Raw genomic sequence first — 14,898 nt, 5'->3', positions numbered from 1 at the left:
GACTTAAAAAAATATTACAAAATCTTACTGACCCCAAACTTTTGTGTACATGTAATATTTATTTTAAATTGGCTAGTAAATTGGCTTAAATTGTGCAAGTAAATTTATTTAAACTGGTTGTTAAAAGTTCAAATGCATTGTGTGTTATGTTCTGTAATTGCTGTTAATCTGTGAATCTGGACTCATCAGTTTTAACTAATTTTAGGCCCATTTCTAATCTGCCTTTTATCTCCAAGATCCTGGAAAAAATTGTTTTTTTTTTTTCACAGTTACAAAGTTTTTTAGCTGATAATTCCATGTTTGAAACATTTTAGTCAGGTTTTCGTAAATGCCATTCTACCGAGACTGCACTTTTGAAGGTTCTTAACTTCTTAATGATATTTTAATATTATGTGATTCAGGTGATTTTGCAGTCCTTGTGCTCTTAGATTTGACGGCCGCTTTCGATACAGTCGATCATGCTGTTCTCATTGATCGTTTAGAACATTGTGTTGGTTTAAGAGGTGTCGCTCTAGATTGGTTTAAATCGTATTTTGCAAATAGGAGTTTTTCAGTCAAGATGGGCGAACATTACTTGAGTAATGCTTTTTTGCCCTGTGGTGTTCCCCAGGGTTCTATTTTGGCTCCTTTGCTTTTTTCTCTCTATATGCTCCCTCTTAGCTCGATTCTTTAGAAAACATGGTTTGTCATTTTACTGTTATGCGGATGACACCCAGGTTTATTTGCCTGTCAAACGCAATTCTGTGGGTCTTGAGTCTCTTATGGCATGTTTGGCGGATGTAAAGGCTTGGCTTTCCTTACATTTTTTAATCTTCAATGAAAAGAAAACTAAAATTATAGTTTTTAGTCCGTCTGAATTTTCAAATTCCCCGAAACTGGATTTGGGTGGGATGTCTCTGTGTTTGAAATCATGGGTAAAAAAACCTTGGTTTCATTTTTGATGATGGTTTAAAGTTTGACCGTCAAATAAATTCAGTTGTCAAAGCTTGCTTTTTTCAGCTGCGTCTGCTTTCTAAAGCTAAGCCTTTTCTTTCTTTTAAAGATTTTGAAAAAGTAATTCACGTTTTTATTTCATCTAGGCTGGACTACTGTAACACACTTTATTTTGGGATTAGCCAGACAGCTTTATCCCGTTTGCAGCTTGTTCAAAATGCTGCGGCTAGACTCTTGAGTGAGGTTAAAAAGAGGGAGCATATTACTCCTATTTTACACTCACTACATTGGTTGCCTGTTCATTTTAGAGTGGATTTAAAAATTTTGCTCCTTGTTTATAAATCTCTAAATGGTTTGGCCCATTCTTATCTCTGTGAGTTATTGACTGAGTATCAGTCCACTAGATCCCTTCGGTCTTCCAACCAGGATCTATTGTTTATCCCTAAGTCGAGGCTTAAGTGCAGGGGAGATCGTGCTTTCTGTATTGCTGCCCCCAGGTTTTGGAACGCCTTGCCACTATCCATTAGACAAGCCTCTTCTCTTAATATTTTTAAGTCCAGGCTAAAGAAAGACATTTTTATTTTTTTAAAGTGTATGGCTGATGGGATATTTGTATGATTTTATAATTTTTCTGTTTGTTTGTTGTGTGTTTTTCTGTTTTTAATGACCTACTGGAGCATTGGTCGACGGAAGTTGTAATTAATTGTGCTGCATAAATAAATTGTCATTGTCATTGTTAATAAATCTGTCAGAAAAAAATATGCTAAAGTTTCACCTTTAGGGGTACAACAGCCTGGCAGCCTTTTACAAAAATTAACCATGGTTTTATTACAGTAAACACAGTTTACCACAGTATTTGTACTAAAACTGTAATAACCACACATTTATTATGGTAATAATAATAATAATACATTTTAGTACTTACGTAACACCATGTTTATTTCTCATGAGGTACCCTGCAAAGCATGCATACTTGTATGGTACTATGCTCACTTTTAGGGGTATAGTTGCACCTTTGAGGTTACTGCCCCAGTAAAGGGCTAAAATACAATTATAGTATATTTTATTTCTGACAGTGTAAACAAAAAAGGCCTATGAAATATTAAAAAACATGGCTTTAAAATCTAATATTAAGTTAGTATAATTACTGATTATATTATTTTAATAATTTAAAAGATCAGTTTAGTTTAGAGGTATCGATATCGATATCGGAGATACTGGGCTTGAAAATATCGGTATCGGATCGAAAATCGCCCATCTCTAACTCTGAGTTCAAGAAATGAACTCATCTCTTGAAATGAATTGAATATAGTCAGTATACTAATGACAAAGAATCTTGATTGAAGTTTTGTTGTTCTAGTTTATGCATTAATGCATACAGTTCCTTTTTAAGATTAGAAAAAAATATGTGTGAATTGGGATCAGATTACACTCATAGTAAAATATACTGTATGAGCTGCTTAAATATAGATGCCAGACAGGTGCTAATTTCTGCAACAGCTGTTCTTTACTTGTCTCACAAATACAGATTCAGTATTCCTCAAAATCAACAAAACACACCAAACTTTGTAAAAACCTGGTAATGGTATAATTAAATACTTTGTTAAAAAGTATGAATACACTTCTGAAAGGTTCATTTGTGTTGTGCCCTCTATTGTAAAGGCGTGAATTTTAGTTTCCTTAAGTCAGGCGCATATATTGTTTCACACTTGATGTGACTAGACCATTCACTGCCATTTTGTTTCTCTGCAGGCTGCTAATTCTTAAAATGAGGGATTAGGTGAATAAAAAGGCATTTTGTAAATGAACCAACATACACTTTTCTGATACATCAGAGCAGGTTGCCAAACACTTTGTGTGTCTCATTCTTTAAGCTTCTTTTTCTAGATAAATCTTTGAGGTGTTTGCAGTGAACTGGTGATTTATGAATAGACAGCAAATTAGAAAAGAACAAACACAGCACTGATACAAAACTGATAGAGACATTATTTTAACTGGAAATAATGCCACCATTATTAATATGATCTAATCATCAGTGGCAGTGCTGTCTTGTATGTTTCTGTTAATTTTCCGATCTCTGATTCACTGACAATTTCCAAATTACCTAAAAAAAATAAAAAAAAATCATATATTTTTAATAAACTTTGTGATGTTTGTAATTCATGACTTTGGACTTCAGATATTGCTAAACATATTTTTATTTCTTTGTCCCCTAGAGATTTTGACTCCCTCTCAAAAGAAAATGTCTTTGAGAACAACCGTCTGGTGAGTATGACACAAACCACTGACCAAAAATAATTAGCCTAGATTAGGGAGGGTATAAGTATAATTTAAACTGTTAATATGTACCATTAGGCAGAATCAACAGTTAACTGCTGACAGTTCTTAAATTGTGCTCTGGTTTTTGAAGGAATCTTTTTCAGTACTGCTCTTGAAAGAGGAAGTGGTTGCAGCAAAACACCTATATGTTTGTGTTAGTCACATGACAAAGTAATGCTCGCTTTTTGTTAAGTTAAGCTAAGTCATCATTTTAGTCTATTGTGACTTTGCATAAACAGCAATGTAAATGTGTACACTGACTAAAGTTTGATTATATTAAACAAAAATCCAAGTTTTTGTGCAGATGTCTAGTTTTTACTGTGTACAGATAAATGTATTTCCCTTAATGTGTTTAAATGTTCATAAATTTGTTTTACGTCCAGCTGATACTCTCCAAAATGGCGCTACAGGGTGGAGGAGGAGATGAATTGTTGAATAAAGTCGTTATTTTTTTCTCTTTTGCAGACAAAAAGTATTCTCGTAGCTTCGTAAAATTACGGTTGAACCCCTGATGTCACATGGATTATTTTACAGATCTCCTTGCTACGTTTCTGGACTTGGGAACATTTCAGTTGTATTGCTGTCTATGCAGGGACAGACAGCGCTCCGATTCCATCAAAAATATCTTAATTTGTGTTCCGAAGATGAACGAAGGTCTTACGGGTTTGAAACGACATGAGGGTGAGTAAATAATGACAGAATTTTCATTTTTGGGTGAACTAACCCTTTAAATGCAAGTTGACATTGACTATAGCTCCAAAATATAAATACCAAAATGTTAACTGTAAACTGCAGAGCCATAGACTTACAGCTAGTGTAGATACTGGTAGTTAAGTATTTTTTATAATAATCATTTGGTTGTTATTATTGATAAAATAGGTGTTTATCACTGTCATCTGCTATTTTTAAAAGCTTATGGGCAACATCATTACGAAAAACAAGACATTTAGGACTGCTGTATGTTTTTTGTTTGTTTGTTTTTAAAAGCCCAGCACTATTTTTTTTGTGTGTTTAATATAACAGTTTGTGCCATAATTATAATTATTTTTGTGCACTGTATTTGGTTGTTTATGCTCTGCTGTTATGTGACCTCTCTCTTTTCGTTTCAAAGGCATTTGAGGTTGCTGAGAGTGAGTTGGGTATTCCAGCCCTGCTGGATCCAGAAGACATGGTGTCCATGAGCGTGCCTGACAGATTGAGCATCATCACCTATGTATCTCAGTATTATAACTACTTCACCAACAAATCTCATAGTGAGTATTGAACACTGCAAATAGATGTGTTGGTAACTTATACTAACATTTTATTTACACACATAGAGAGACAACCGCAGTGCCTTTTTATAATCTCTCCCAAAGCTTAGTAAATAAAAAAACTTGCAGCACATTCTGTGTGTAGTGTCAAGTCGCATACAAATGACTCTTATGAGCCAATCCATTAAGATTAAATTCATGTCCATTTTGTACAAATCTTAGCAGCAGATGTGAAATGACTGCAGTGCTGCACTTATTTTTTTCTGCAATATATTTCTGTATGCAGTAATTTTCTGAGTGCATGTCATGTCACAGAACACTGCAAGTGTGACTGAAAGTGCAAGTGATTTTCTGAGGTATTGTAATACATGAGTCATTTAAGCAGTATCACATTGCAGTAAACACCGAAAATGGGGGGAAAAAGAGATCCACTTGGACAATGAAAACAAAAAGAACTATGTTCTTGTTGACAATACATTTCCAAACCTGATTGCATTGAATAAGAATGATTTGGTTTGCACTACCCCTCACACTGGGTTGCAGTTTTTAGGATTCATTTATTTCTCATTGTTTTCCATGTTGTGGTTTGAACTGATTTACACTGTATTAACCATTAGGTGGTGCAAGTAAACAAACCAGCTTTGCTTTTTGAGCAATTTACCTGTCCAGATTTTATTTTTATTATTTTTTTATGTTTCGGTTTATGAATCAATGCCTTTTTTTTTTATCAAGTTTGTACTGCCTTTTGACTTAGCTATATCTCTGGTATAATTGACAGTATGTCCCCTGTGCTGTCAAAAGAACTCAAATTGTATTGTATATTCCTTGAATTAGTACATTTAATGTAGAAAAATATGCTGGACACATGCTACTGAATGTTTGTATCCTCTATTTAGCTGTCTTCACAAAAATAAAGAGCCCTGGTGGTCCTGGTCACATCAAACCAGCCATAAAGAGACCATCTGCTCCTCCAGAGGGCCGTGACACTCAGACTGAGGTAAAGAATACAACATTGTTTTTAAAAAGCAGTTCTTTTTAGAATCTTAATACCTGGATAGCTGTAGACCTAACAACCACTCTGTATGAGCATAGACAAATTCTCCGAAAATTCAGTCTTTTAACCACATTTAAAGATTTGCAGTTGCACCATAAGTGGAGTGGAATTTATTATTACACAAGATGGAGAGCAGTGAGATCTCATTTTGGCCTGATTCCATGTATTCAGAGCAAAATACTCTGCCATTTGCTCTAATTCATTTATGAAATCAGCAGTCAGAGCTAAATCACATATTTGGTTTGTGGTAGATATTGTGAGCTGGCTGAGTTCAGAGAATTGTGCTTCTCCAGAAATGTTCTCCCATACTCCTTATGCCCCCCATTCACTGACAGAATTCTCCTCCTTTTCTTTATTGTTCTTTATCCTTTCTGTTTCTCTCTCTGGCTATCAGTAAAATTTCTCAATGTGTTACTTTGGATATAAGCATCTGTATTGTCATCCTGTGTTTTCAAAGTATAACTTTTTTTTTATTTTACATTGTTTGCTTGTTGAAGAAATGTGTTCCAATTTTCTAATGCCATAATGTTAAGTAATTGGTCTTGTATGCATATTTATACAGACCAAAGTATTAGCAAAGTACAAAAAATCTGAAATACGGATCCAAATAAACATCAGTGGATCTCACCATCCTTTCTTCTACCAAACCTTTCCATGTTTGTTTTTTTTTTAACCTTCCATCCTCATCCTGGTTCTTGGTGCTACATAGTCTGGTGCAGATTTCCAACCAAACCGCAGTACTCTGAGCAGCATCTGTTCAGTCTGTGGAAAGCATGTTCACCTGGTTCAGAGGATCCTCGTTGATGGCAAACTTTATCATCGGAACTGCTTCAGGTGAATGGTCAACTGCCTAGCATAACATTTGCATCTGCATCTGCATTGTTCTATTATTTAAAGCTTAAAAATAACATTACTTATTATTCCCTCTGCTGTCATCACTGCTTTTGTGAGAATGTCTGCTTTTATCTCAGATGTAGGGAATGCAGCAGAACTTTACTTCCTGGCTCTTACAAGTTTACAGAGGATCCTGGATCATTAGTTTGCACACACCACTTCACCAGATCTGCCTCCACCAATCAGAATGGTCATTCAGATACGAGTAATCAATTAGACAAATTAACCTCAACAAGCCCAGAAGACCCAAACAATAGGAGTTTAGAATCTAAAGCATCACACAGCGATGCTGAGATCACCCCGGAGAGAGAGGAAGAGGAAATAACAGAAATAGAAAAATCAACAAGTAAGCAACAAGATGGCAGATCAAAAGTCGAGACAGAGCACAGAGCACCTTGTTCTTCTAGTCCACCAAATCCTTTTGATGAATCTGAAGAGGAGGATCAGGACACACAACAAGAAGACCACAAGCCAGCCGCTGATGTAGCCAATGGCGATGGGCCAGCAACTTTGGTGAAGACTACTGCAGCAGAAGGTAGACCGGTTCCAGCACCTAGACGGGTATTTGAGCCCACCCCTGCTCCTCGGCCTGTACCCAGGCCACGCCCACCTAGGCCTTCTGAGAGCCCTATTGTCAATGGTGAGCACTGATGCTGATCTTGTCTGCATTCATAAAACTGTCTTAACATTGTACTGGCCATTCTATTACATGTTGTTTCCATGTTTTACATTTGCTAAATGTAATGTTTGTCTTTTAATTGTGGTTCTAGGAGATCCTGATACTCAAATTCCTCAGGCTCCTGTGCCAAGAGAAAGACTGCACTCACCTGCTCGGTAAGATAATTGCTGACATCTCCTTTACTGTATCTCTTATTATGCATTCTTCGGGTTTTGTTTTTTTTATGTACACTACTGTTCAAAAATTTGGAATAATTAGGATTTTTGATGTTGAAAGAAGTCCCTTATGCTCACCAAGGCTGCATTTATTTAATCAAAAATACAGTAAAAAGGCAGTCTCGAAAAGCCAAGCCTTTAAGTGAGATGCTATTATCACAAACACAATATTTCAGATATGCTGGATGTCAAACCAAGCTCTTTCAGTAGACGGAACTTCAGGACCTATGAACTTCAGTGAATCCCAAATCATTGGCTATAATGGAACCATTTAATATCCACTGAGTGCCCTGGCAAGGTTGCGCTAGCCTATTCAGTATAGAATAATTCATATATACTGAATTAAAAGCTGCAGTGTGAGGCAGCAAGACAGGGATTACTTCTTTTTTTTTTTCTTTTTTTTTTTACATTTGCATATATTTGAAAACAGCAAAGCAGAATTTTCAGTAGCCATTACTGTCACATGATCCTTCAGAAATCATAATAATAATAATTCATATTAATAAAATAAAAAAGCTTATTAGAATCATTTTTGAAGGATCATGTGACACTGAAGCAGGGCTAAAGTTACTGGTGGGCCTATTATAAATATTAAAGTATATCGAAACCGAAAACAGTTATTTTAAATACTAATAAAATGTCAAATTATTACTGTCATTTTCATAAAATACATCCAGCCTTAGTGAGCATAAGAGACTTTTTTCAAAAACATAAAACACTAAATTATTCCAAACTTTTGACCAGTAGTGCATCTCTTTGTGATTTCCTCTCAGTGGTTGTAATGCATTCCTTTCCCAGCTCTAGCAAGGCCAATGACACTCCTAAACCAAAAGACCCACCCTGGCTGGCTCTTGTCCAATCAGAAACCAAGAAGAAACCAGCACCTCGCCCACCCACAGGTATAGCTATACCTCCCTGCACTGGTTCATCTCCTTCTCAAAAGGAGGAGGAATCAAGACCATCCTCTCCTCCAAATCCCTTTGATAATGATGAGGAAGAAGAGCCAGAAACATGTCCTGAAGATCCCCCTGGTCCTGTGGTGGCTAGTCATCCTTGGTATGGGATCACTCAGGCTTCTGAAATCACATCTGGGGACACAAGAAGACAAAGTCCTGCCCCTTCTGAAAGTCCCATAAGTGTCCGAAGGAAGAAGCGACCAGCACCCAAAGCTCCGAATTCTTCTACATCAGGTTAGTTGCTTACAGTGTCTGACATCATATATTTTGCTTTACATAACTTCAGAGCTGGTGAAGACTGAATTTGAATCGTCCACTATAATATTGAAAGGTGCCCCCTACCACCATTATTTGCTACAATACTTCCTGTATTTCTGCTGTATATAGGTATTCCAACTTGTTTTAATTACATTTAATTAATTAAATTAAATCACTAACAGTCATTTTGATAATCGAGTAATCTTTCCATTATTATTTCCATTATTCTAATGAATAATTGAGTAATCTGGTTTTTTTTTGGTAATAAAAATAGACCTAAGCAAACAATAGACTTTAAAATGACTTAAAATAAAATAAAATCTCAAACGCAAGTAATCATATGGTTTTATTGAACAAAACACATGTAATAAAACAATATAAAATACATAATGTAATAAAACAATATAATCATAACTTATGTACATTAGGGCTGTGCGATTTGGGGGAAAATATCAAATAAAACATTTTTTTTTTGACAGATATTGCGATAGCGATTTGATTTGCGATTTTAAATTTGCAAAGTCAAGCTTCAGCTCAATATTGTCAATAATGTGCAGCACAGTATGGGTATCATTACCCTGCTGAAAAAAACAATAGAAACAATCACAGAAATTCTTATAGTTTCCATTAAACCATTACAAAATTCCTTTTTGTTTTGGGCATTATTCCAATAGGAATTACTGTTGTTCTATTGGTTGCCATCTGCCAGATTACATCCCACCAATAGAATCCATCAGATACTAGAATTATTCATTTTAAGTATTTAGGATTTTAAGAACAAGTGGAAAATGTGCTGAATGTTTAATTTCATCCAAGTGAAATTAGCAAGCAGTTAGACTGAATTTACATTCGTTTTAAACGCGGAGCCAGGCGCGAGTCGACACAGGTTGCGCGCGTGTGTCAAGCCTCGTCCATACTGCCAGATGCACTCGTGAAGACTTGCGGAGCCGGGTGCGAGTATAAATGAGCATTACGAGACAGGCTGCGTGAGTGCGGCAAGCTTGAACGGCTCATCCGTGACGCGGGATTCGCGCCGTGTGGGGCAGAGAGGAGCGAGTATGAGAAGCATTCACAGACACAGGCTGTGTGTGCGCTCTTCTGAATTGGGAATAGCGAACATGCATCATAAACTTATTTCAAATTAATCTGTTGGGGAGATAAAATGTGTAAGATAACGTTCACGTACTAACAAAAACATCTAAGAATGTATCTTTTATTCTCCAGTACTGAAAACAGAACCGATAAGGGAGCTCTTGATATGCTCTGTGACGCAGCTCTTGCAAATGACCTTTTTTTGTTCATTGTCTGTCATTTCGAAGCTTAAGTTGCATACGTTTTTCTTTAGTTTTAATTTGCCTAACTATCGATATGACCCAGTAGACGCCATAATCCCACTCTGTCTCTCTCCCGACCCGCTTTTTTATTTATTTATTTTTTTAATGATGGGCATTTACGCAGTTGGCTAGAGCAGTGCTGATTGGGGAGAACGGAGGTGCGCTCACTCTTGCCCAGGGCAAGACTGCAACTCAAGGCAGGCAGTCATGCATATGCTCTGGAACAGAGTAATATCGCGTCCACATCGCAACGTGTCAAATTGCGATTTCGATTCGATTTCGATTAATCGCACAACCCTAATGTACATTATGTATTATATCAAATGCCTGCAGAGGGCGCCAATGGCCTGACGATTGGCATAGGTTTATAAATGTTTTACGTTGTAAATCAGATAGAATGGTGCACATTGTTCCCAGATGAACCTTATAAGCAACTCAGACTCACAGCATATGCAAAGATGGAGTTTGAGATGGTAAATGATAACTGTTCGTGTGGAGCAGCATTTAATGTGGACGAAGCATATTAATAAAATGCATATTAAACCCACGGCACACATTTATTTAATTGAGTCACATCTTTGTAAATTAACAATAGCACTATGCTTTATTATGATTTTTAAAGGGTTTTAATATTTCATGCAGCCTTAGAAAATGGTCTAATAATGCTTTTCATAGATTCTAGTCCGTGGAATTTTGCCGGTTAAACGACACGGGCAAAATGCATTTGTTTTTTTTTTAATAATCGAGTACTCTAATTTAATCGAGGAATCATGACTAGGGCTGTAAAAATAGCTAAAAAAACTAAATTCGAATTTTGTACTTAAATATGATCAAAATTCGAATTATATTCGAATTTAAAATGCATAATTTCAGTTAGGGTGAAGAAAAGCTTTTGGATTCTCTCCTGAAGCCACAAGAGGGCGCATCGAGCAAAATATTACTAATGCACATTTCTTCAAAGCATAAGGGAACATGACTATCTGTGAAAAAAGTGCATAATGTTTAAAATAATGTTTATAAACCAATTATAATTAATTAAGTTGCTTAAACAACTATAAACAAAACAGCATCATGTATGTATGCATAGTTTAATACAAAGGACCGAAAACCAATCACACAAGAGTACATTTTTCATTTAAAAACACGAGTTGCAGTGGGATGGGGGAAAACCCCCCCGCCATAAAGTCTCGAGATACGTGTTTTCAAAGTTGAACTTGCATTAATTTTACATGGCTTTCTAAACATGCGGCTCTTTTGTGCGAGATGCAAGTGCAACGGTGATAGATATCCCTCTAGAAAATGCGTGAAATATGCATTCTGTGTGAACGGCTTGATTTCAGTTTTGACGTAAACAACAACATCTCCACATTGATGTTCTCTTTTCCCGCAATAGTTGTAATTAACAATGCAGCAGCGCCGCATCTAGTGGCTTCAACTGGATAGGCTAACAAAAACATTAAAATGCAATGACATACATCATCATCGCATCTCGTGCGCCACTGATAAGGCTACCTCCTTAACGCACACCTAAAATTCGAAGGCAACGTTTTTACATTCGAATGTGGATTTTTATTTTAAATTCGACGAATATTCGAAATTATAATTTTTTTTGACAGCCCTAATCATGACAGCCCTAATTAAGAATTCATCACAGTTTATTTAGTAATTCATGAAGTTTCAAGAACTGTATGATCTTAATCAATAAAAACTGTAGTTACTGTGGGGTAAAACTTGAAAAACATTAGATTTTTATGCGGCCACACTGGTGTAAACTGAGCATTTTCATTTAGAATTAGAATATTTTAATATATTTATAATTTATTTATATAAATACTTTTAACTCGTCCTACAGCCCTCTCAAATGTTTGAGGCCCCATGGTTGTTACACTATATTGTAGCTGACTAACTACTCACATGTATGTATTTTTTTGTTATATATTTTTTCCCGGGTCATCTCTTTCCTGCTGTTCTTTAGCTTTTCTTTCATCTCAGACTTCCTCTCCTGCTTCTTCTCTAGCTCTGAGCACAGAGAGCCTTTCCTCCTCTTCCTCAGACCACAGTGCAGTCCCCCAGCAACCTGCTGCTGCTGAGGACCATTTGTTTACCAAGAGTGTGTCTGAACCATCAATCAACGTTCCTGCTTCTACCCTGTCCCAAAAAACTAAGCTTCAACCTCACTGTTCTCCAAACCTGCCTCCTCCACCACCACCTACCAATACCAGCTCAGCGCCAGCTACTCCACAAACCAATCGCAGTGTGAGACCACCACCATCCCCCTATTCACAGACACCCAGCACTCCAGGAAAGGTTAGATTGAACAGCAGTGTGATCTTGACAGTAAAAGTTTGAATCATTTTTATGCTTTCCTATTCTTTTCACCAACAAAGCGTTTACTTGATCAAAAATAGTCAAAACCTATTTTAATTCAATTAACTGTCTATTTTCATATTAGAATTTAAATTAAAATGAGAAATTGTTCCGCTTAAACTACAGTTACCACACCAAAACTTTTTTTTTTGTCCTAAAAATGCAGCTCTTATGTGTAGAACTACTTACCTATGCCACTGATTCAACATCCCAAACCCTTATTACTAATTCAAAGGCTAACTCAAAAGCGGTACTGTAGAACTAGTAATGGATACTTGGCATGTATTTATGCAGTTATTGGTAAATGGCAAAGAAAGCAAGTGTAATTACCTTTGTTGTTGGGAGGTAATGACATTTGTTGAAATGTAACAAAGTTTAGTAGCAAAATATTTAAAAAGGGGTCATAAAATGTAGAATCAAAATATGTATATGTACACATTAGGGATGTGACGACTCACTCAACTCACGATTCGATTCACGATACTGATTTCACGATTCGATTTTCTTACGATTTTTTCTATACAAAATTAGATTTAAGACAAATTATAAATGAAAATAAATGTCTCTTCATATAAACAAAGGCTACCTGTGCGCTTTCCATTCAAAATTAATAGGCAACCACTGCATTTGAATCTCAATCCAAACAAAGATGCTGAATACATGCAACATGAGCAGTTTTTTTAATCTAAATTAGATTGCATAATTTGAAAATTTAAAGCAAAAACAGAATGCTCTGACTTTAGTTTTATGAAACTACACTACATAAAACATCTGCACGAAACAAAGAGCAGAAGCTCTGAATGAGACGCAGATTCACTCTCTGACAGCAGGAGGCGCTTATGGAGCAGCAGGATACAGCGTTTCCTTGGTTACCACTGTAAACAAAGCAGCGCAGCGCTTATGAACTGCTTTAATATGAATTATACAGAGACGTGATGAAAAGAAAATATAATCTAATCTTTTCTAAAGACAGTCGGTTCCCCTCAGAGATACATTCATGTAAACTCCCACCCCCAAATGTATCGCGATTTGTTTAGCATCTCAACCGATTTGAATCGTCACATATTTGTATCGATTTTCAACCGGCTCGTGGTGAATCGCTACATCCCTAGTACACATAAAAGAGGTTATGTTACATTAAAAACATACTGCAAGTTTCATAAAATGCACAACATTCTGTAAAGAAGGCTGTGGATAAGGTGCGATGAAGTTAGCCAAACACCGCAGTTGGTGTTTAGTTCCTTTTCTGCAAGAGGTAACACCCCTTTGAAGTTGAGTGTTTTTCACAGAGTGAAAATGCAGATGGAAAATGGTCATTTTTACAAATATCGGATCTTTATTGCTGCAAAAAACTTTGCAGACTTCATTAACTAACAATGAGAAACATAATATAAAAATCAGAAACTGCATTTCATGTCCCTTTTAACTGATCAAGCAACAGGGCAGCTGTGACAAGAAGGGTGCGTGTACGAGATTTCATTTCAAGTTTTCACATCTTAGATCCAGGAAATCCTCCAGAGTCCAGAAGCTTTCCTTTCTTACTTTCATTGTTCAATATCTTTGATTAATGCTCTCTCATCACTGTCATCTTCAGCGCACTTGTAAAGAGAATCCATTTAATCGGAAGACAACCACCACTGTAAGCTCTTCTGTATCCAGACCCCCAAAAGGGCCCCGTCCTGCACGACCTCCTGCTCCTGGACATGGATTTCCTCTCATTAAACGCAAAGTGAGGCACAGACAGCAGCCTCTTGCTACTTTTTTTTTTTTTTTTACTATCATGAATATGAATATGGTGTTGAATATGGAAAAGTAGTAATAATATTTGTATTGCATTTTTAAAAATGTATTAGTCTATATACAAGGTCAGAATTAAAGTAGTTTGGTAGTAACCATTTGACTTTTTCATCAGACATTTGTCTCTTACCACCCATATATTAGTGAGTGCATGCTTATAATTTCCTGTCCTGTCATCATATTTGGTAGGTACAGTCAGACCAGTATATCCCAGTTGAAGACATCCATGTAGAGATGAGTGATCTGGAGAAACGGTTGGATGAATTAGAGCAGAGAGGGGTGGATCTAGAGAAGAGCTTACGAGAATGTTCAAATGGTAAGAGAACTGCATGCTACAGAAGAACTTCCAACATTGGCTGTGCTAATGAGATATGAATTAGTCAAGGATCTGATATTTCTGAGAGTAGCTAATGATCCAGTGTTTTCAGTGCCCTGTAGTGGCTCCGTTTACAGTTAATGCTGTTTCACACAAACTCCATCTCTCTCACAGCGAGTTTGGTTCACTTATAACGTGCATTTAAACGCAAGGCACACCAACCATCTTCAATATTTGTAATAAGAATTGTTTTCAAATTTGTTGTCAACAAAAGAGAAGCTTTATGGCCTACCAGTGTTTTTCCAACAAAATAAAAGCTCTATAGTTTAACATTTGAAAGAAATTAGGATTGCCATAAATATTGTAATTTTTTTCTGAAAATTTAATTTAAAAAATCATTTCAATATTTCTTTATTGATTTGTTTGATTTTAATAATTTAAATAATAATAAAATATATATTTAATAATAATGTTGATTACATTTATGTATTATTATTATTATTATTATTATTATTATTATTGT

General features: G+C 36.0%; 1 protein-coding gene across 2 annotated transcripts in view; it reads left to right on the top strand.

The window, feature by feature from the left end:
• The window catches only part of LOC107694909 (MICAL-like protein 1), a 21,849-nt gene that overhangs the window by 4,067 nt on the left and 2,884 nt on the right, over positions 1-14,898 (top strand). Inside the window, exons 2-11 of one of the 2 annotated variants that reach the window (XM_016494624.1) lie at positions 3,150-3,198; positions 4,364-4,505; positions 5,402-5,502; positions 6,269-6,393; positions 6,531-7,093; positions 7,224-7,287; positions 8,146-8,537; positions 11,913-12,202; positions 13,857-13,991; positions 14,249-14,375. In XM_016494624.1, the coding sequence (XP_016350110.1) occupies positions 3,150-3,198; positions 4,364-4,505; positions 5,402-5,502; positions 6,269-6,393; positions 6,531-7,093; positions 7,224-7,287; positions 8,146-8,537; positions 11,913-12,202; positions 13,857-13,991; positions 14,249-14,375 (1,988 nt within the window). Of the gene's footprint in view, positions 1-3,149; positions 3,199-4,363; positions 4,506-5,401; positions 5,503-6,268; positions 6,394-6,530; positions 7,094-7,223; positions 7,288-8,145; positions 8,538-11,870; positions 12,203-13,856; positions 13,992-14,248; positions 14,376-14,898 lie in introns of both variants that reach the window. The other variant, XM_016494623.1, reaches the window with a different exon arrangement.

Source organism: Sinocyclocheilus anshuiensis, unplaced genomic scaffold (genome assembly GCF_001515605.1).
Source record: "Sinocyclocheilus anshuiensis isolate Anshui unplaced genomic scaffold, SAMN03320099.WGS_v1.1 scaffold3199, whole genome shotgun sequence".
In the NCBI taxonomy this organism is placed as follows: domain Eukaryota; kingdom Metazoa; phylum Chordata; class Actinopteri; order Cypriniformes; family Cyprinidae; genus Sinocyclocheilus; species Sinocyclocheilus anshuiensis.
This window is presented reverse-complemented; position numbering and strand designations above follow the sequence as displayed.